This window comes from Pongo abelii, chromosome 9, assembly GCF_028885655.2.
Source record: "Pongo abelii isolate AG06213 chromosome 9, NHGRI_mPonAbe1-v2.0_pri, whole genome shotgun sequence".
In the NCBI taxonomy this organism is placed as follows: domain Eukaryota; kingdom Metazoa; phylum Chordata; class Mammalia; order Primates; family Hominidae; genus Pongo; species Pongo abelii.
Genome location: NC_071994.2, coordinates 80,272,798 through 80,295,574, shown reverse-complemented (window position 1 = coordinate 80,295,574; position 22,777 = coordinate 80,272,798). Strand labels below are relative to the sequence as shown.

General features: G+C 47.8%; 2 protein-coding genes across 8 annotated transcripts in view; one reads left to right on the top strand and one right to left on the bottom strand.

Moving 5' to 3' along the window:
* GAB2 (GRB2 associated binding protein 2) overlaps nucleotides 1-20,237 on the top strand; it is a 206,173-nt gene extending 185,936 nt beyond the window's left edge. The window contains exons 4-11 of one of the 2 annotated variants that reach the window (XR_010135518.1): nucleotides 8,512-9,098; nucleotides 10,365-10,459; nucleotides 11,898-12,162; nucleotides 13,368-13,458; nucleotides 13,786-13,888; nucleotides 15,099-15,224; nucleotides 16,131-17,233; nucleotides 18,778-20,237. Coding sequence is in view for 1 of the 2 variants with exons in the window: in XM_063711307.1 (XP_063567377.1) it covers nucleotides 8,512-9,098; nucleotides 10,365-10,459; nucleotides 11,898-12,162; nucleotides 13,368-13,458; nucleotides 13,786-13,888; nucleotides 15,099-15,224; nucleotides 16,131-16,274 (1,411 nt within the window). In the remaining variant the exon portion in view is untranslated. Of the gene's footprint in view, nucleotides 1-8,511; nucleotides 9,099-10,364; nucleotides 10,460-11,897; nucleotides 12,163-13,367; nucleotides 13,459-13,785; nucleotides 13,889-15,098; nucleotides 15,225-16,130 lie in introns of both variants that reach the window. The other variant, XM_063711307.1, reaches the window with a different exon arrangement.
* USP35 (ubiquitin specific peptidase 35) overlaps nucleotides 20,009-22,777 on the bottom strand; it is a 26,173-nt gene continuing 23,404 nt past the window's right edge. For 5 of the 6 annotated variants that reach the window (XM_063711306.1, XM_054524861.2, XM_054524863.2 and 2 more), the window contains one exon: nucleotides 20,031-21,840. In XM_063711306.1, the coding sequence (XP_063567376.1) occupies nucleotides 21,673-21,840 (168 nt within the window). In that variant the 3' untranslated portion in view covers nucleotides 20,031-21,672. Of the gene's footprint in view, nucleotides 21,841-22,777 lie in introns of all 6 variants that reach the window. The other variant, XM_054524860.2, reaches the window with a different exon arrangement.

The following is a 22,777-nucleotide window of genomic DNA, read 5'->3' as shown; positions in this document are numbered from 1 at the left end:
GAAATTTCTAAGCAGCAAAGCATTCAAGAGGTGACTTGGGTATTGTTAAAGGCATTCAATTTTATAAGGGAAGCAGAGCATAAATGTTTGGAAAATTTGCCACCTGATGATGTGATAGAAAAGAAACACCCAGCCGGGCGCAGTGGCTCAAGCCTGTAATCCCAGCACTTTGGGAGGCCGAGGTGGGCGGATCTCAAAGTCAGGAGATTGAGACCATCCTGGCTAGCACGGTGAAACCCCATCTCTACTCAAAATACAAAAAATTAGCCCGGCATGGTGACGGGCGCCTTTAGTCCCAGCTACTCGGGAGACTGAGGCAGGAGAATGGCGTGAACCCAGGAGGCGGAGCTTGAGGTGAGCCGAGATCGTGCCACTGCACTCCAGCCTGGGCGACAGAGTGAGACTCTGTCTCAAAAAGAAAAGAAAAACCCATTTTCTGGGGAGAAAATCAAACCGGCTGCAGAAATTTGCATAAGTGCAAGGAGCCTAATGTTAATCTCCAAGACCATGGGGAAAATGTCTCCAGGCCATGTCAGAGACCTTCATGGCAGCCCCTCCCAGAGGCCCGGGAGGAAGAAGTCTGTGGCTCAGTCTCCCGGGCTGGAATGCAGTGGCATGATCTCAGCTCACTGCAACCTCTGCCTCCTGGGTTCAAGCAATTCTCCTGCCTCAGCCTCCTGAGTAGCTGGGATTACAGGCACGTGCCACCACGCTTGGCTAATTTTTGTATCTTTAGTAGAGGTGGGGTTTCACCATGTTGGCCAAGCAACCAAAGAAATTTTTAAAAAAACAACAATAAAGTCAGAATTTATATTACTTGATTTCAAGAATTCCTGTCAAACTATGATAAGATAATGTTGTATTGGTGAAAGGATAAAAACCTATAGATCACTAGAAGAAATTAGCAAGTCCAGGAGAGAAATATATATAAATACATATATGTATATAAATACTTTAAATGCATATATAAAAATATTTTAAATATATAAATATATATAATTATTAAAAGTATATAAATATATAGGTGCCAATGGAGAAAGGAAAAACCTGTTCTGCAAATGATGCTGAAACAGCTTGACATTCATATAGGAATAATAAAAAAAGAACAGCAACCCTTCATATCACACCACTCACCCAAAAATTAAAATGTATCAGTGACATAAATATAAAATCTAATACTACGAAACTTCTAGGCAGGGCGCAGTAGCTCACGTCTGTAATCCCAGCACTTTGGAAGACTGAGAAAGGCAGATTGCTTGAGCTCAGGAGTTGAAAACCAGCCTGGATAACATGGCAAAACCCAGTCTCTACAGAAAATACAAAAAGTAGCCGGGCATGGTCACGTGTGCCTGCATTCCCAGCTACTCAGCAGGCTGTGGTGGGAGGATCACTTGAGCCTGGGGGAGGTCAAGACTGCAGTGAGCCAAGATCATTCCATTGCACTCCAGCCTGGGTGACAGAATAAGATCCTGTATTTAAATAAAAAGAAAAGAAAAGAAACTTCTAGAAGAAAACATCTCCATGATCTTGAGGTAAGCAAAGATTTTTATATAGGACAGAAAAAGCAAGAATCATAAAAGAGAAAAAACTGTAGTTTTTGATAAAGTAGTCTTTATCAAAATTAAAACTAGTTCTTCAAGAGGCCTCTTTAAGAAAAGAAAATGGGCTGGGCGTGGTGGCCCAGGCCTGTAATCCCAGCACTTTGGGAGGCCGAGGCAGGCAGATAACTTGAGGCCAGGAGTTCGAGACCAGCCTGGCCAATATGGTGAAGCCCCATGCTAAACCTCTGCTAAAAATACAAAAATTAGACAGGCGTGGATGTGCTCATCTATAGTCCCAGCTATTGGAGAGGTTGAGGCAGGAGAATCGCTTGAACCCAGGAGGTGGAGGTTGCAGTGAGCCAAGATGGCACCACTGCACTCTAGCTTGGGCGACAGAGTGAGCAAGACTCCATCTCAAAAAAAAAAAAAAAAAAAAATCACAAAATGCAAGAAAATATTCAACACGCATATCTAACAACGGATTTGTTTCTGGTCCATATAAAGAACTTTTACAACTCAATAAGAAGACAGCAATCCAATTTTTTTTTTTAATGGGCAAAAGATTTGAATAGATTCTTCAACAAAAAAAGATATAGGAATGTCCAATAACCACATGAATGGATGATCAGTGATCTGGGAAATGCAAATTTAAATCTCAGTGAGATTCTGCTTTACCTCTGCTGGAAGGGCTAAAATAAAAATGGCTAACAGGCCAGATGCAGGGGCTCATGCCTGTAATCCCAGCACTTTGGGAGACCAAGGCAGGCGGATTGCTTCACTCACAAGTTTGAGACCAGCCTGGGCAACATGGCGACACCCCATCTCTACCAAAAACAATTAGCCAGGCATGGTGGTACACGCCTGTAGCCCCAGCCACTCAGAAGCCTGAGGTAGGAGGATGGCTTGAGCCCAGGAAGCGGAGGTTGCAGTGAGCTGAGATCATGTCACTGCACTCCAGCCTGGGCAATAGAGCCAGACCTTGTCACAAAAAAAAAAGAAAAAAAAAAAAAAGTTAACAGCACCAAGTATTGGTAAGTATATGAATAGACTTTAATCCTGTGTTTCCTCTAACATTCACATTATATACTAGGTGCTCTGGAAGAAAGAAATGATGCTTTAAAGTTTACAAAGCACTTTTACATTAGGTACCTCATATGATCTCCAAAGTAATCCTATAAGATTATTTTTGAGTAGGGGGTATAAAGTGAATCAGCCCATTCATCCTGCCTAGCATAGACTAGACATAACTATGTCTGATTGGATTACTGAGGCTACTAATACCATCCTTCTATCTATTTTTTCATTTATGTGAGAACCTGATTGTAAAGATACAGTAAATTAAGCACCTTAGAAATAAAACTGTGAATTATGTATTTATCATCACTTTTACTGCAATAATAGCCACTAGTCTTCCTTCAAGTACTAGATAATATGTATTCTTGCTAAAATAACTTCAGTTCTCAAAATGCAGGTCTTCCACTGAGCTAAAATAAGTAACTATTCAGAATAATATCTATTGCCAATGGAAAGAGTTTTGAACTGGCAGAGTCAAGACAAATAGAGTTCTTTTTCTCTTTGAAGACAAGTTGGTTTCACTGGACTTATTTTTGTCCTCCAGCCTTTGGGGCCTCATTCCAGATTCTAGCCAGTGTCTGTCTTCTTATTTCAAGAACTCTGTTAAACCTGTAACAGATGATACATTGATGTGAGTCACATGCCCTGAAAAGCCATAATTCTGGTGAGGGTTACGGGGAGTGAAATTTCATTGATGAGATTCCAGAAACATTGACCCTGCAGCAGTAGTCTATAGAAAGATGGTGAGTAAATGGTAAAATTAGAAATGTCAATGGAGAGCTCACCCATCATTAATCTTTTCCAAGTCTTCCCTGACTCATTCACCAGAGGCTTTGATTGACCAAAGGCAAAATATACAACTTTTAGTTTCACATATACAGCTTTGCTCTGTAACCAGAGAGTCCTGCCAAAATTGGCTCAGAACTGCAGCCAGAAGGGTTTGAGATACAAAGATTGCCTCATCTCATAAAGATTTGTGACACAGAGTTTTCTGAGTTTTCTTCTTTCACAGGAAGGATCCATTTGGAATGGGTCAAATACAAGAGGATAGTTCAAATGACCTCTTAAACATGGCCAGTGACAGTTACAGAACTCTAAATGGTGGTTAATCTAGTTACAAGCATTTTATATTAAGTCACCCTTAAATGGGAACATACTCATTGAAAATCAAAGTGAGTCCTTCATCATTAGGGTTCTTGGAGTCCAGTGGGATAGAAAAAAGCAAAATCATCATATAGTATGGTATATAAAATTATATGAAAATGTGCGGAAGAACAAGTACAAAATGAAGTGGCTAGAAAAACTAGAAAACCATTTTTAAAAGCCAAGAGAAGGCCAGGCGCAGTGGCTCACGCCTGTAATCCTAGCACTTTGGGAGGCTGAGGCGGCGGACCACAAGGTCAGGAGTTCGAGACCAGCCTGGCCGATATGATGAAACCCCGTCTCTACTAAAAATATAAAAATTAGCCAGGTGCAGTGGTACGCTCCTGTAATCACAGCTACTCAGGGGGCTGAGGCAGGAGAATTGCTTTGAACCCAGGAGGCGGAGGTTGCAGTGAGCCAAGATTGCATCACTGCACTCCAGCCTGGGAGACAGAGTGAGACTCCATCACAAAAAAAAAAAAAAAAAAGCCAAGGGAGAGACTGTATGATGGCAATAGCCTCTATAGCCTCTGGAGGAGCCATTGGCCAGGAATGGAAAGGGAAGGCACTTGGCACTGCCGGCTTGAGGGAATATCTTCTCTCAAACCTCTTTTTGATTCTGGGGAGCTCCCATACGTGCTTGTGTTTGAGTATCTTCCTGCCCCAACTCTGCCATTTACTGTTTTCCTCATCTGATAATGTGAAAGTAAGAGGTGTGTCTCAGAACTATTAGGAGGATTTAAAATGAGATCACGTGTGATATGTATGGCATAGTATCTTGCCTGTTTTATAAGACTCCTGTAAGCTGAGCCCTGGAAGAGAAGCCTCTCTCCAAATCCACCACTTCCAGGTATATTATCTATCCCACAAAAGCAACTCAGGTCATCACAGTGACACAGGCCTCAGTTAAAGTTTACATGAAAATACTAAAGGCCACAGGACTGCTGAGTATTTGGAATTCCCCATCTGGATTATTGCCCAAAGGGACCACATTGTAGCATGGTTTGCGCAGTGGGGGCACCCAGAGACCTGGGTGCTAGAACAAATTCCCTGCCCTCTGAGTATGTAATTTTGGGCAAAAGTCCCTTGTTCAACTCCTCTTACTTGGTTACTGAGGTGATAATCAGTCTCCCTCAACATATGTCACTATTATCTATCATATGCCTGGTACTATGCCAGGGTACAGGATATGGCCCTCTGCCTTCTAGGAGCACATGGTCTAGTAGAAGTGGAAAGACACAGACCTGAATAACTGACATAAGGCAGAATAAGGTGAGTGTTGCGATGGAAGCACAGAGTGCTGTGGTAGCACAGAGGAAGGAATGATTACCGTAAAAGGGAGAATTAGGGACCTATAATACCTTTGTAGAGTGAAAAGGCTTCTTGTGGACTTTGTGTAAAGTGTTGATGTATCAAGGAAGCATTCCACAGGGAGGTGAGTAATGCAAGACCAGGGCTGAAGTTTAGACTACACAGGACATGTTTAGGGATGAGTGAGTAGTTCTGTGAGCAAGACGGGAGGATGCCAGGGTAGAGGGAAGTTGGAACATAAGCTAGGGGGTTCTACAGAGGAAGGGCTTTGATCTGCTGATCAGAAGGTTTGGGCCAGGCCCAGGAAAAGGGATAGCAGCACCATACTTTTGTTTATTCATTTGCTTACTTACAACAAACGTTTATTCATTATTTACAGTGCAACAAGCATTAACCTAGGTGCTAAGGAGAGAAAAATGAGTAAGACAGTTTCTTTCCTCAAGGAAATCACAGTCTGTTGGCGGAGATAAGTAGTAATGGTGCCTAATATAGGTAACACTTGCTACCTGCTCCAAGAACAAAGTTAAGCAAGTGATTAAGTTAAGCAATGCTTAGAGGTAGAGGATGTAAGAATGGCTTTAAAAAATGTGTCCTCTGAGATGAGTTTGAAGGATAAATGGAGTAGGAACTTGCCAGATTGAGGTAAAAAGCCTTCCAGACACAGCCCAACAATGCAACAAAGCCCAATGCTTGACTAACTGGGGCACACAGGGAACACTGCAAAGTTTGGTTTGGATCCTAGAGTGGAAAAGGGAACTAAAGAGAAAAGATTGGTGAGATGAGTTGGGATAAACCTAGGAGTTTGGGCTTAATCCTGAAGCATTGAGGCAGTGTTGAAAATGTTTACACTGGGAAGTTAGGAAAGTAAATATTAGTAGGATGGAAGGATCAGAGAGGCCCTGGGAAGAAATCATAATGTGGGTGACTCCCAGGTTTCGCACTGATGCCATTCCCAAAATAAGAAAGGCAGGAGGAGAAGAGTTCCAGAGGAAGATGATGAGTTCATTCTTGACTATGTTGAAGGTTATTGCAGGGCACCTGTGATGCTCTTGCAACCCCATCCCCACCTTGAAATCCTTCAGAGGCTCCCCGTTCCCTTTAGTCCTGGCCTGGCCTCCATTGTCTTCTCTCAGCCCTGCCTTCTAATGTGCTTGCTGCAGCCTGAGCAGCTTCGAGTTTCTAGAACTTGCCAGGTTGTGTTCTACATCTTTGAGCCTTCAACTAGAACACCATTTCCCTTCTCCTGCCTTCTGCCTGGCCAGTTGTGGCTCATCCTTCCAGACTCACTCAAGATATAACATCTCTGAAGGAGGCTTCCCTGACATTGTCTACCACCACCCCCAGCAAGGGCTAATACCAGCTGTCAACAGCTGCATACTCACCCCTACTTGACTGTAATGATTTGCATCCATGTCACCTCCTCCACTACCGTGTCATTCCCGCACCACCCCTCTCATTGGGCAGGTGGCATCTCTGTATCCCTTTTGCCTGGCCCAGATGGAAATTAGGACATCAGTAAATGTAAAATGAACAAATCCAGATGGGAGCGTCCAACAGAGAGTTGGAAATTCCAAAAAAAGCAAAATGAAAGGCACCAAAAAAATGCACACAACATTAACATCTTATGTCTACCATTCGCTCCCCCCGCCACCCCCGTCCTCTTCCCTAAGCACTACATTATCTAAAGCCTAGATGTTCAATCATCCAAGCCCATGGCTGTTGGCTTGGTTATGTGTCTGTAATGGAACAGAAAGGGAGGAGGAGTGCAGAGGCCCAGGGAGGAGTATCAGTGAAGGTTTGGAGACTGACCTGGAATTCCTAGCTATCATGGGTACAGTTTACATGAGAGGAAGCCTGGCTTACACACCTGTTTCCTCTTTCTAAGCTCTGGCCCCTATTTTCTAACACCATCTGGTGGCCACATCTGTAAATAACAAACTCCTCAGGAGCTGAGAGAGCTTCTATAAGGCTCTCTCCCTGAGGTCCAGGGATTGTCCTCAGAGGGCTATGTATTACAGCCCCCACAAGTTTATATGTATATGAGATTTGCCTTTTCTGATGAGACACTCCAAGAGCTTTTGACCAGAATCTTAAAAACTCCTATAGCCTCCAAAAGGCTTAGAATCCCTGCTATAAAGGATTGATGCTTTTTTTCCCCAAGTGAAATCCTATGAAGAATCATATAAAAGCTAAAGAAGCAGACCTAAATCCCTGCTTGCCCAGAACCTCACCCTCCAATTTCCCAAAGCACCTACAGAGAACATGGAATCTAGTTTGAAAACCATTCTTGTGAAACGAAGGGCTTGTAGAGCATTGGGGCCAGATAGTCCCTTAGAAATCACTGTGACGTACTAGGTCCCACCTGAGAGAGGAGGCTTGGTGATACACACAGCACATATCAGTAGCAGTACTGGAACCTAACACAAGTCTCCCCTCTTGTTCCTCTTCTCTTTTTACTGCTTGCCTTATTGCCCAAAACCTAAATTTAAAAATGTACTAATCAAAACTTTTTCTATATATGGTTCCCAAACAGGAAACCCTTCTTCCTATAGATTTCTAGGTCTCTGGAAAGAGATCTTTCCCCTCAAAATGCCTCTCAACCAACCATAAGTCATGGTAGAAAATAAATCTAGAGCTTACGTTTGAATAGTTTGTTGTTTGTTTGTGTTGGGGCATGTGTTTTTTTGAAACAGAGTCTCATTCTGTTTACTAAACTGGAATGCAGTGGTGCGATCATCGCTCACTCTAACTTCGAACTTCTGGGTTCAAGCAGTCCTCCTCCCTTAGTCCCACCAGGAGCTAGGACTACAGGTGTGCAGCACCCTGCCCAGCTAGTTCTTTTTTTTTTTTTTTTTTTTTTTTTGGTAGCAATAGAGACTTATTGTGTTCCCAGGCTGGTCTTGAACTCCTGGCCTCAAGTGAACCTCCCACCTCAGCCTCCCAAAGTGCAGGGATTACAGGCATGAGCCACTGCACCTGACCCAAATAATTCTTTTTAACTTACAACATCAGTACCCATGGGCTAGTTTCACAGTGGCAGAATAGACTCAGAGAGATAAAATGACTTGTTTGCTGTTTCCTGTCATCAACTTAAAGGTTCTTTCCACTATCTCACAACATTTGTGTTCAATGTGCATATTCTTTGGTACTTAAAACATTGAACAAATAGGCAGTCCATCTGGCTTATTGATACTTGTTCAGGGAGTGGGGGTTATAACCCCTGCTATTAACTGCCATTTGGAGATGGGGGACGGATGAAGTCTAACATTGTTTAAACATTCATATACTAGAGTCTAATATCTGAACAACCTTCAAAATATGCTTTTAGTCACCATTTTACAGATGCCTAAACCAAAGTATAGAAAGAGAAAGTGCTTTGCCTCAAGGTCACACAGCTAGTAATTGTCTCACCCTCCTGCCCTTTCCCTTCTTTCTCTTTTAGGAGTGCCAGCTTCTCTCAGGGCACCAGAGCCTCTTTTCTCATGAGGAGTGACACAGCTGTACAAAAACTTGCCCAGGGCAATGGACACTGTGTCAACGGGGTCAGTGGTCAAGTCCATGGCTTCTATAGCCTTCCCAAGCCGAGCCGGCACAATACAGAATTCAGAGACAGTACCTATGACCTCCCCCGCAGCCTGGCCTCCCATGGCCACACCAAGGGCAGCCTCACAGGCTCCGAGACAGATAATGAGGATGTGTACACCTTCAAGACGCCCAGCAACACCCTGTGCAGGGAGTTTGGGGACCTCCTGGTAGACAATATGGATGTTCCGGCCACCCCACTCTCAGCCTACCAGATCCCTAGGACATTCACTCTGGACAAAAACCACAATGCCATGACAGTGGCCACTCCTGGGGACTCAGCCATAGCTCCCCCACCCCGCCCCCCCAAGCCAAGTCAGGCAGAAACACCTCGATGGGGCAGTCCTCAGCAGAGACCGCCAATCAGTGAAAATAGCAGATCTGTCGCTGCCACCATCCCCAGACGCAACACACTCCCTGCAATGGACAACAGCCGACTTCACCGAGGTCAGTATAAGTCCTAGCTGAGATTCAGAGGGAGGAGAAGGTAACACAGGGGTTCTCAATAGTTTGGTGGTCCTTGGTCATCCATGGCCGAGGGGAACTTATGAACCACTTAGGTCACTGATACTCAAAAACATAGGTGTCTTCTACCCAGATCCCTTACCAGTTGGTCCTCCAGCACTGGAGGCTGTTAGTAGTAGTTGTATAGCATGTTGAGCTAGCCCCGGAGAAGTTAATATTCTACTAATGGAGAATAGGCCATTCTTGATTAACCACAGTATAACATATTATAGGTTTAGAAGTCCAAATCATTGTATTTTATTCATTTATAAATCAAATCAAAGATTTAAAAAATAAATTCAGAAGATCAGTCCAAACTGGAGTGAAACCTGTGTGGACTAACAGACTGTTAAAGCAAAACGAGGTCTTAATATTTTCTAAATCATACTTGAATCTCTTTGGTTGAAGTCAAAACTTTTATTTGAAGTATCTAAATTCTATTGTTACTTGTTTTCCACTGAGAGTATTCCAACTCTGCATGTAACCTCGTCTGTATGATGAAAAAATAGAACAATATTAATTCCTTTCATTTTGCATCTTGCTTTATGGTTTGCAAAGCCTTTTCTTGTCCATCCTGTTGTTTAGGCCAGGCAGAGAGGTTGGTGAGACAAAACCTCCTTGTCTCCATCTCACATGAGGCCAATGACAGTTAAGACACTTAAATAGAGTTGCAGAGTCATTGTGCCAGAGATGAGACTCAGACCCTAGAGTCCCAGCTCCTGGTTTAGACCTCTTTGCTGTCTTTCAATCCATTGACAATTTGAGCAGTCATATTGTGCTTTGGAACTGAGATGATAAAGACATACATAAAACGTGTTCCTGCCCTTCAGAGCTTACATCTCATTGGGAAAATAAAACCAACACATATAAATCAGGACAAGTATTGTTACTGTGGTGTTCAGAGAAGTGATGGCTGGGGTGAGCAGGACAGGTGAGTGGTATAGGAGTCAAAGGAGAGGTGTATAGATGAGGGTAGAGTAGTCAAGGACAGCTTCTCTGCAGATGCTAACACTGGAGCTACATCTAGAAGCCCAGGAGGAATTTTTGAACTGAGGAGTGATGTGTTCCAAGAAATTCCTTATCATTTGGGGTTGAGAGTAGTATCTTCTGGAGTATCAGTAAGACCTTGAACCACACTGGTGAGGGTATGGGGAAGTGTCAACACATGAATCAACCATGAGTACATATGGATCCTCCTTCCTCTGTCAGCTTCTTCCTGTGAGACCTACGAGTACCCACAGCGTGGTGGAGAGAGTGCAGGCCGGTCTGCTGAATCCATGAGTGATGGAGTCGGCTCTTTCCTGGTGAGTGTGGGTTAACCAGGGGTCCTCAGGCCGGCCTGGTTAGGTAAAAGGTCACACCTTATGGAACTAAAAGCACAACCCCAAAAGAGTGATGGCTTCTCCATCTTAGGACCCTGCCCAAGTTCTTGTCTCAGTTCAGAACCCTGCGTTGAGTCTTTGGACAAGTAAGATACAAGTATTCTAGTCTGGAAGAAATGTACGTGCTAAGGTAGACTGGATTACAAGTTTCACCAACCTTGTAGGTAAGCAGAGGATCTAGAATGCAATAGACCCAGGCTGCATGGTGGGGGATCTTCTAAGGCAGCAACCTTACCCACGTGTCCTCACGTGCAGGAGGGAGGCTGCGGTGTGAGACTTCAGGCAAGGGTGGTACTCACAGTCAGGCTAAGTGGCAGAATTATGGCTTGAGTGCAGGATCCCAGGCTGCCCTCTGGAAGATGCTCACCGCAGTTCTCCAAGGTGTCAGGCAAGAAGACCAAAGCCAGGCTTCAGGCCCACTGGAAAGACAGTGAAATCAGGTAACCAAGGCAGAAGCAGCTTAGTTGTATGTCACGGCAGATAGAGCAAGAGTTAGAGGAAGGCTATAACCGGGATTGCTGTATCACACAACTCTGTAGAAGCTCTGACTGCAGCTTGGTGGTCCCCTAGGTGCCTGGAGTGAGAGCCCCAGGTACTTAGAAACCTGGACTGGGGAAACACAACTGGCCCCAGACCTCACCTTCCAGAGCCAGGACTCCTAATATGCTCCTTGTTCTGATCCAGGGCCTGAGATGCTGACCTGCCAATGGTGAGTCTGGACTTGAGGTGGAGGGCAGGTCCTGAACCAAACCTACAGTCTATGGACTATGCTACCCACAGTGTTGGTCAGGCATCCAGAAAGCCAAGTGGACCCAGTCACCAAGAATATTTTATATTCTAGATTTATCAAAAATTATTAGTGGATGCCAAAGGATCGTGAAGGCTTGAAGGGGCCCACAGACCTCATATATTCTTGTCTCCCACTCTGCTTCCTTTTTTTTATTTTTTATTTTTTGAAACAGAGTCTCGCTCAGTCACCCAGGCTGGAGTGCAGTGGCGTGATCTTGGCTCACTACAACCTCGGCCTCCCAGCTTCAAGCAATTCTCGTGCCTCAGCCTCCTGAGTAGCTGGGACTACAAGCATATGCCACCACGCCCAGCTAATACTTTGTATTTTTAGTAGAGAGGAGGTTTCACCACGTTGGCCAAGCTGGTCTCGAACTCCTCACCTCAAGTGATCCACCTGCCTCAGCCTCCCACTACTCTGCTTTCTTATTTGGTCTCCCCAAGGTCTCCCTTACAGCTTCAAAGTGTAGCTAACCCAGTAATGACTTGTCTTGCCTCGTTTACAAAGTCTTACCCCCTTCCTGTTTCTTCTTGCTAGTAACAGCTGTATTTCTTTCACTGTTCCTCTCCCTAGCCAGGGAAAATGACTGTGGGCCGATCGGACAGCACCAATTCTGAAGACAACTATGTGCCCATGAACCCAGGTTCTTCCACCCTGTTGGCCATGGAACGAGCAGGTGATAATTCCCAGAGCATCTACATCCCAATGAGCCCAGGGGCCCATCACTTTGACTCACTTGGCTACCCATCAACAACCCTTCCTGTGCACCGAGGCCCCAGCAGAGGAAGTGAGATCCAGCCACCCCCTGTCAACCGCAACCTCAAACCTGATCGGAAAGGTAAGTCCATTCTTGCCCCTGTCCCATCTCTGGACAATGGCTAGGGACTCTTTCCATTTGCTCGGGGGTCATGTGGATCCTGGACTTGGGAGGTGTGACTTGGGGCAAATCACGTAAAATCTTGAGTCTCAGTTTTCTTATCTGTGAAATGCAGATGGTAATTCCTACCTCCCAGGTTTGCTGCAAAGGAGAGCATCTAGGATAGTACTTTGGCACATAGCAGGCATTCAGTAAAGTCAGCTTTGTGCCCCCTGCATGTAGACCAGGCAAGTTCCTGGTCTGCTACAGTCTCACTCTCCTGGCCTTGGATCAGTGGCAAGGATTCAAAGGGAGGAGTAGGATAGCTAGGCAGAGATAGTGGCCAACAGGGAATTCAAATCTTAGCATGTGTAACTGAAGCCCTCAAGCCCTTATGGCATCTACCTTCCTCCACTGTGGCTTGCACAGACCTGGCCAGGAGCAGCAGGGAGTAATCATGGTGACCGTCTACACTTCAAATATGGTCTCTTGGCTGGGCGCCATGGCTCACGCCTGTACGCCTGTAACCCCAACACTCTGGGAGGCTGAGGCGAGTGGATCACCTGAGGTCAGTAGTTCGAGACCAGCCTGGCCAAAATAGTGAAACCCCGTCTCTACTAAAAATATAAAAATTAGCCAAGCCTGGTGGCAGGCGCCTATAGTCCCAGCTACTAGGGAGGCTGAGGCAGGAGGATCACTTGAACCCAGGAGGCAGAGGTTGCAGTGAGCTGAGATTGCACCGCTGCACTCCAGCCTGAGCAACAGAGCGAGACCCTGTCTTAAAAAATACATATATGTATGTTAATATATAAATAGTATATATTTTTATAAATATTAATATATTTATTAATATATAAATATATTTTTATATATAGTCTCATTTTTAAATGAAGTCATAAATTGAGGGAGAAAAATCTGTTGCCAAACCATGTCCCCACTTCTGATTCTGAAAATATAATTACCGTAGATACAGCAGAAAAAATATATAATTTGGAATCTGAAGACATGACTTCAAGGCCCATCAATATGGGCAAAGATTATATAACCTCGCTGAGCATCAGTTTCCCTGTGTGAAACTGGAATGACTTTGCAGGCCTTTATAAACATGCTCATGTGTTATATATAAGGTGTGTATGTGTAGCATTATTATTACTGGCTGATTACCAGACTTTCTTTTCCTGCTCCAGCCAAGCCAACACCACTTGACCTGAGAAACAACACCGTCATCGATGAACTCCCCTTCAAGTCACCTATCACCAAGTCTTGGTCTAGGGCCAAGTGAGTGCCTATGTGTGGGGGTGGGAGCTTGGTGTCGGGCCATTAGGGAAGATGAGTGATATGGTAGCTGGCCTGTGGGCCAGGACAGCTGGATTCTGATGCTAACGCTATCATTAGCTGATCATGTCTCTTGATGTCTTGTGGCTTGGTTTCCTCAGCTGTAAAAGAGAATAATTATACCCGCCCTATATCAGATCTTAATCTGATGGAGTGTACAGCTCTGATGGCTGAGGTCTGGGTGTGTGAGGGTCAGGGCCCAGCTGGAGGCTAGAAACACGGCAGCAGCCATGCAGCTTCCCCAGTGTTAACTCTTCCTTCCCACAACAGCCACACCTTCAACTCCAGCTCCTCCCAGTACTGCCGCCCCATCTCCACCCAGAGCATCACCAGCACAGACTCAGGAGACAGCGAAGAGAACTATGTCCCTATGGTGAGTCCTTCAGGCTTCGCTAGAATGACGCCTTTCAAAGTCCCCTGGGACCCAACGCTCAGTTCCCCACTTCCCAGCTTAGCTAACTCACCTCAGCCCAGGGACTCCTTGTATTATTCATGATTTAGTCTCCTGCTACAAACCCTTCTTGAGCACCTGTTTATCAAGCAGTAGGAGTTGTCATCAGATGTAAGGAAGACATGAGACCTGTCCCAACGAAGTCATGGTCTTCAAGAGCAGGGGCCTGCCTCTCATGACAGTGACGTGGGTGGCATGATCTGTGCCCTTGGATAGGCAGTGCTGGAGGTATCTCCTCAGTGGTGAGAGGCATACGTGCACATAACTCACTTTGGTAAGGCCATAATAGAGCTATCAACACAGGCAGAGGAGGATATTTCTTCCCTGAGATTTCCATTAGGGCATAACTGCCCAGCACCTGGTAGTCACTGCATAGATAGTGAAAGAATGAATTAACCAACCAATAAAGCAGCTAACAAACAGAACACAGGACTAGCACCTTCTCATTAGACTAAGACTTCAGGAAAGTTATAGAGGAGGTGGTGCTCTGCTAGAGCAGGAGCCTGGGTGGACAGGATCCTAGAGCGTGTCATCTGAAGAAATGCGGGCTTTGTGCAGCGTGGAGATGAAGCCACCCTGTTCAGATCTTGGAGGAGCTAGGCGGGGGAGCAAGCTGCTTTGGGGTGACTACCCCACTCTAGGCCACAGCTGGGAGTTTCACAGGGGCTGATTTGGTGCGACAGAAGAAAACTTTCCAGTGCATAAAGGAAATGTGCTCCTTTCTTAAGCGCCAGCAAGCAAAGGCTGGATGTCTCAGGAGAGCCACTGTTGATGCGACTTGCCCTGATGTGCTATAAAGGAGGCAGTGTGGTACAGGGGTTAGCACAGGTTTGGAAGTCAGAAAACAGACCTGATTCCCATCACTCAACAGCTGTGCAACCACAGGCAAAGTCATTTCTCTGAAAGTAAAGTGAACCACAGTTTCATCTTTGTTTTAAACAATATCAACAGTAATCATACCTACATTACAGGATTGGCATGAGGATTAAAATGAAAACATGAAAAGTCCTTAGCATGGTGCATGAGTCAGAGTAGGGCTCAGGGAAACAGTGTTCTTACTCCCAGAAGTGTTTTTTCTGGGTGGTGGGTGAGTCTGTTTTCTACACTCACAGTTTTTTCCTCCTCGTGACAGCAAAACCCAGTGTCTGCATCTCCCGTTCCCAGTGGCACGAACAGTCCTGCCCCTAAGAAGAGCACTGGCAGTGTTGATTATCTGGCCCTGGACTTCCAGCCGAGCTCCCCAAGCCCCCACCGCAAGGTGCCTGGAGTTGAGTTGGGGAGGGGGGCAGTAAGAGCTCTCAGGGTCCCGGAGGCAGAGATCATGGAGGGCAGGGTGCCTTCAACACTGAACAGCAGCACTCAGCCTCCCTTCTGCTCCAGTACCCAGCTTTTATGATGCGTCTTTAGTCATAGAGTTTTCATCTAGGTCTAAAGACTCCTATTCCTGCTCTCAGAGCACAGTGCCCTCAGTCAAAGAACCTCATCAGTCAGCCCATCCCCCGTGTTGTAGAGATGGGCACATGAGTGCACAGAGATCTGATTGTCCTAAGGTTACAAAGAGAATCAGCAACAGATCCAGGAATGAGGATACTGCCTCCTGGTCCTGGGCTCTTGGGTGGGTCCCAGAGCCCTGCCGTCGATACATCAGCCTTCAGAAGGGACTTCCAGGCCTGGGAAAGCCTCCCTAGGAGGTATCCTTAGCTAAGCAGTCCAGACAGCAGGGTGCAGAGCTGTGCCTCAGCATGGTTCCCCTTCACAGGGTGGCGGTGAGCACAGCACGTAAAGTCCTGTGGCTGATGCTTGTTTGCACCTAGCAAATTCCTTCCCCTGGATGAGCGACCTGACAGAGATGGGTGGAGGCAGAGATGAAGGCCTGGACCCATCCACCAGGGCCAAGGAAGGGCCTGGGTCCTCCCAGGAGCTGGGAAGTAAGCAGGGCTGGCAGGTGCTGCTGCATCCTGCAGGAGGGATGATGAGTTTGGAGTCTGAGCTTTAAAGCCCACATTCAGAAAGAGAAGCTAGGCTCCTGAGGCTGGTCAGTGGCAGGCAGAGGCCATGCTCTTCTCCCCTTCAGACAGCTTAGGAAGATCCCGCGCCCACCTTCTTCCTCCCCACCTAACTGGTAACTCACAGCTACTCCCTCTTTCCCACTCTGTCCCCTCAGCCATCTACTTCATCTGTCACTTCTGATGAGAAGGTGGACTATGTTCAGGTGGACAAGGAGAAGACCCAGGCCCTGCAGAACACCATGCAGGAGTGGACAGACGTGCGGCAGTCCTCGGAGCCTTCCAAGGGCGCCAAGCTGTGATGAGAGGGCCACCGCAGAGCCCAGGGAGGGGCCAGGAGGCAGCGTCTCCAGAGCTAGCCCTTCCCATCTCCCCTCTCCCCTCTCCCATTGTTCCTCCTATCCACCTCCTCTCTACTCTGCCAGTCTCAGCCTTCAAAGCACTTGACATCAGGGACCCTGAACCCTTCCCCTGGGAGGTGAGGGCCTGATCAAGGCACCTCCTCTGCCCACTCGGGGCCCAGCTGTGATTTTTATCAGTAATGGCCATGCCTCCACCCACCTTAGTTAGGAGCTACTGCCAAAAAGCATCCTTCAGCCTCTTCCTGTCCTGTAGACCTGACTCTCTACCAGATGTTTGGAGGGAAGGGCTGGGGCTCTGAGCCAGATTCCACACCTCATGTTCAGTCACAGCCCTCAGCTGTCTTCCCTCCGGCCACTGGGCTACCTCTCCTTCAGTCCCAGAAGACAAGTGTCACCGACCCAGGGAGTCAAGGCCAGCAGACCAAAGTGGATAATGGACTTTTTCATTCCTGTTTTTCTTGGCAGGAGAGAAGCAAGGCCACTAAAAGAGGAGATGGTGGAGAAGGAGGCTCAGCAGTGGTCTTGAGGGGTAAAGGACTTAGATGCCCAGATGAAGAGGGAAAGCTGACATCTGCAGGGAACCCACTTTCAGGCTGAGGCCATGGCAAGACAGCTGCTGTGGGGTACAGAGGCAGAAGATGAAGGACAAAAGGAAGGGAAAACTGATGGCCAACCTAGAGCAGCAAGGAGCAGGGCTTGGAGCTCAGGTGGTGGAGATGACAAGGACACTGTGGGGTCTGCGTCCCCAGAACTCTGGAGCTACAGGCCACTCTAGGCCCAAGGGCTAGTCCTCTTCCCCAATCCCCACAGAGGCCCCCGCCAGCCCCACCTTGAAAGCACCACACAGGGGAAGGCTTGGACCAAGCTGGGCGACCAAGCACATGGGGCAGGAACATATGGTAAAGGGGTGTGGAATATGGGAGGGAGTGTGGTGTGGGTGGGGGTGATTCAGGGACTGAGGGGAACCCTGGGACAGGCACAGGCTGGGCAGAGGCACAGGGCAGTGCAGGGGACTCTGCAGTGGGGTGGGGAAGCGAGTTTCTTTGCAGTGAGCAGTGCAGTGGAAGTCGGGCACAGAGGTAGCAGATAGATGTGAAGGCCATGTAGCAAGTGGGGAAATACATCCAAAGGGCCTGGGAGTGGGGGACTGCCAAGGCAATGCTTGGGGGTGCAGGGTGGAGCAGAAAGTGAAGGAGGGACACGTGCAAAGAGTGGTGTGCATGGTGGTGTGACATGAGGACCGTTCCTAGGATGGAGGGACAGCGGGTCAGGCAGGACAAGGAGAAAGCAGAGCAGAATGATGCCTAGAGGACCACATCAGGCATGGCCGACAGCTTGTGCCCATAGGCTGTGGTGTATGTCAGATCGCAGGGTAGGAATGAGTCTGGCCTGGTGCCGGCCCAGTGTTTCCTCAGCTCATCCACCCTCTGTTGCTCCCTAGCATTCCAGGAGCCATCTTGGACTCTCCTCCCTGGGCTTGAAAGGCCATCAGATTAGCAGGGACAGGGTGTAGGGCATCATCCAAGGTTCCTTCTCTGAAGCCAAGGGTGGGGGATCTGAATTTTTTTATGTTGATAGTTCTTGACTAAATTTTCAAGAGTTTCAGAAGCAACAGGACAGACCAAACGTTTCATTCTACCCTGGGGTGAACAGACCTTCTTCCTCCCAAACAATGACTTCCTGCCATGTTTGATGGGGACAGCTACCACTCTCCTCTGCCCCCACTCCCCTTTCAGCCCCCATGCACATGCATAGTTCACCAGACCAATGGCCTGGCCATTCTCTAAGTCCCATCCTGGAAGAAGTTATTTCCTCAAGAGCTACACCTCTCCTCCTAGCATTAGTTTAGATCAACTCAAGGAGTATTTATTAATGGCTGCTGTGTCCAGTTTCTGGGGTTAGGCACTAAGGACACACGAATCAATCATACCTTGTCACTGAACTTGATAGTCACAATCAGAAAAAGGACAAGGACATGAGACAGTGGTGATGGCCATCAGACAGAGACTTCAAATGCTGATGGAGGGCAGAGGAAGTACTTAGGGAGGTTGGTGCCAGAGGCAGGAGTGGGGTCACGATCAGGGAAGGTGGATTCTAGGAAAAGGGAGTGCCTGAGGTAGGCCTTAGAAGGGGATGAGTCAGAATTTTACAGAGGAGGAGGGCAGGGCTTGGGTCCAGTGGAGGAAGAAGGAAAGAGAGGCTTGGAAAGCCTTGTGTCTTGGGAACAAAAGGCCTTTCAGCATATGGGTCCAGCCACTCAGAAGTGCAGGGGCCATGCCTTGGTGTTCCAATAAGTGAATGGAAGCAGTGGTGGTAGCTACACTGGGCAGAGTTGGCAGGGGGCTGGTTCATTCTGCCCAGTCCTGAATGTGTGCCTTGAAGGCCCTCTACAAGGGGCCCCATACAACAGAGCTTTTAACTGGTGCCTTCCCTGTACCCGCAGCAGCCACAAGTGGGCCCAGACTATTGCAGCCTCCCATAAACATGTGAGCATGTTCTGAGTGTGCCATGATGTGAGTGGACCTGGCTGGAATCTTCAGAGAGCGACTGAGGTGTTCAAATCGAATCTCCCAAGAGGCTTCCTTCCAGCCCCCGATTCCGGTAACTACCAAAATCCCTCGGGTGCAAGTGTAGGGGTAGAGAGGGAAGGATGAGAGGTGAAATTGACCTTTTGAAAGCAAAGCTCCGGCTCACAAGCCCCAAACTACCAGCCGTGTCTAGCATATCCCCACCCTCCACCCACTACCTCCTCCAGCAAAGGAGTCAACTCAGTTGAAAAAACTGGTCCTTTGTTTGGGCCTATCCATGGGTCAAAGTCCACCTTTCCTGGGGGCCTGGCGAGGACTGAGCCCCCAGAAAGGGGATACCTTCCCGCCCAGCACTGCTTCACACAAGCCCCCTGCCTGGGGCTCTCCAAGGAGCCGCCTTCACCCACTTCCAGCTCCACTTCTGCAAGGTTAAGTCAATTGAGAACGATAAGAAATAGGGAGATGGTGTCTCCTTAGGTCCTTGATCTGCCTGTCTGTGGAATGGGAGGTTGGATTAGCTGTGCTGAGGTCCCATCCACAGCTGGTGCTCAGCTGCTTGAAGGGGAGGCTCCCTCCTCTGTAACTTCTTTCTGGGGGATCTGGATGGCCAGGGGTGGGTAGTACCTATCCCCAGTCCCCTCCTAGCTTGACTTTGGTAACTTCTACATTGGAAACCACTAAAGTATGCCCCATTCCTATGACAAAAGCACAACCACTCTGAAGTTACTGGAGCATGGGCTCAGCTCATCCTTCCTCTGGCCCCTTCTGCCATGGGGATATCTCGGCCCAGCACCCCTATCCCATTTCCAGAGCTCTTCCTTCCCCATCTGGGCCTTCATAAAATGCGGGGGAAGCCAGACTGGCCTCAGGATCTCTAAAGCCCTTCCGTGGGAGTCGTCTTTCTGGGACTCGCCCTGCTCTTTGGGGTCTGGGACCACAAGGGGCTACCTGCTGAGGGGGTCCCCAAGAGATCCAGGCTGTCGTGTGATTTATGGTGGCATGTGTTGTGTATTTGTTGGCTACTTGTGTCTTGAAATCTAGAATTATTTCACGCAGAATTGTCACTATTTGTCAGGAAGAGAAAATGGGCTAGTGGAAGCCCAGTCTTGAGTTCTTGTCTTGTTACCATTTAAAATTGACATTTAATTTTCAAATCACTGTTGGTGCCTAATCACTTAAGTTATTAATTTATTCTGTTGTATTCTTTTTTTTTTTTTAATTGTAACATATTTATCCGGTGGGTGGGGCAGGAATGTGTTCAAGTGGGTCATGTTTTTGCTGTGGTGACACATGGTACAGGCCTGGAGCTTGCAGGTCCCTTTCTACTGTGGTATTGGAGCAGGACAATAAAGTCCACTAGAAATGCACCCCAGAACCAGCAGCCGTGTCCATCTTGTCTTGAGAGGCTTGGTGGTAGAACCCATTCTCACTCCAGTCTGTTCCAATTGTTACTTTATTTGGAAATAATTGGGTATTTTTCTTGGCTGTGAATAAGAACAAATGCTTTCTACCTCAGAGTCTGTTGTAAAGTGGAAATTATCCTAGCATTTGCCAATCCATCTTTCTTAGGCGTCTAGAGATGGGTTCTGGGCGTGTCTGTCTGCTTGCACAGGTCACTTAGGTGTGACATCTTGAGGGTCTGTGACATTGGGCCCAAACTCCACACCTCCATCACAGCAGGCAGCCCCTGGGGAAGGAGGTAGGTACAGGCTTGAGAGCTGCCTCCCAGATGCATCCTCTCCACGGGCAGCATCACCCAGCCCTCAGTAAGGTCAGTCAGTCCACACCTTTATTTACACCACACTTCAGTAGAGGGCTCTTGGCTCCCTGTGGCATCTCACATGTCACTGGGGGGCAGGCTGAGTCCTGGCCTCCCCAGACCCCGTGAGAAAAACCCAGTGACCATCACAGCCTCTGAGTCCAAGGAAGAATGATCTCTTGCTAGGCTTCAGAGAACCTACTTTTATTTAGTTAAGAACATGGGTGTCTTTTCAGTTAGAAGGGGCTACAGCAGTGTCAGGGCACTTCACCCAACCTGCTGGTGGCTGCTGTCACAGCTACAAAGGCCAACTGCTCAGAGGAGCCCACTGGCTTCCTAAGAGAGAGACCATACTTCATGAGGAACATGAACACCTTTGCAGTAACATCAGGACTCTAACCAGAAGGGGGATGCAAGTGGTGGCTTCTCAGGCACTGAGGCAGGCTGGGGTGGAGGGGCTGTGGGGGGGGGCAAAGGCCTCCTGCTGTGAGGAGCTAGCCCCCATCATGCAGTGGTGCTTGGTAAGGCGGCAGGTCTCTGTTCTTCTCAGAAACGTACAGACATTGCAAGTACCCCCCACCCCCATATGAGAAACAAGAGGACAGCCAGAGGAGACACTGCCCCCTTCTTTGTGCAAGGCTTGGATCCTGCTGTGCTTTATACTGTAGAGCAGTCGGAAGGAAAATAGTACTTGATGTCAAAACATTAGAGCTGAGGTCCAGCCCTGTTTCCTGAACATCATCAGATCTTCCAGCATGGGGAGCCTGCTGGGGAAGGAGGGGGAGGCAAAGACCCGTGTGTGCCCACCTCAGCTGCTTCAAGTTAACCAGGACACTTGGGTGTAAAATTTTAATGGGACTGATCCCCAATGAAAGAGGACTTAGGTCTCACTTCCATATCTGAGAGAGTCTCTGTGTACCCTTCATCAGGCTGAGGACAAAGGTGCCATGAGCTGTACCATCCTTCCTCTTGGTAGGGCCTGCCTCCACAGCTTCCCTCAGGCCCTACCTGGCTCCTGGAGGGAAGGGGTCAGGTTGGCAGCAGGTTCACATTAGAAGACCAGTCTGTGGAAGTCGCCACCATTGCCACCTGCAGGATTGCAGCCCCCTGGAGAGCCTTCATCCTCATCCTTGTCTTCATCAAAGCCCCTCCCCCAGTGCGGAGATGTGGGGAGTGCAGAGATGTAGGCCGCCCTGCTCCGGGCCTCCTTCTCCTGCTCCTGGGAACACAGATGAGAGGAAACTTTTAGAATTCACACCCTGAAGCCAGAGTACCCAGCACAACACCTTTCAATGTTTCTTCTAGTTCCTGAGCCAGCTGATACTAGGGTGTGACTAGCTGACAAGGACCTAATGTGGTACCGAGAGGTCTGGGGACTTCGAGGGTCATATCACACCACACGGGAACCTGTCTGCAGGCCTCATGATCACGAGGAATGGGCTCTGCATATGAGAAAGCCCATCCTCCTGCTGCCAGGAGGTCAGCCTCATGGCAATCCTTACCACCACCCTGCTTCCATCTGGACAGCATGGCAGAAGCTGTCCCTGAGAGCCTGACTCAGCCTCGGGCCCCTCCCTGGGCTGCTGCTGGTAAAACAGCACACAGGCTGTGTCCTTGGGGAAGAAGGAGGTGATGTTGCTGACACCTGGTCTGGTGTCCCCACACCAGTTGCTGTATTCCCCCCACACAAAACACAAACTCCAGGCACTGGCACCCATCCCACTGGTCAAAGCCCATGCTGTTCCAGCTGCTCAGTATGCCAGTGCCACCCTTGACTCTAGGGAGTCACAGTTACATAGGAGGCTCACGTGGGTAGTGGGACACCCCCCACCCCCCTTCCCAACCGAAGCATCTTCTTCCCCCTCAGACTCAACTGGTCCCTGTGCTCCTCCTTCAGCACACTTACTTATTAACTGCATTAATAGGGTTTTCTAGATATAGAATCATGTCATTATCTCATCCCAGGAGCTTAAGCTGTTAAGCAACTTCAGCAACTCTCAAGATAGACAGATAGATAGATACAAAAACCAATGTGCAAAAATTGCTAGCATTCCTACACACCAACAAGAAGCAGGGAGCCAAATCATGAACAAACTCCCATTCACAACTGCTACAAACAGAATAAAATTCCTAGGAATACAGCTAACAAGGGAAGT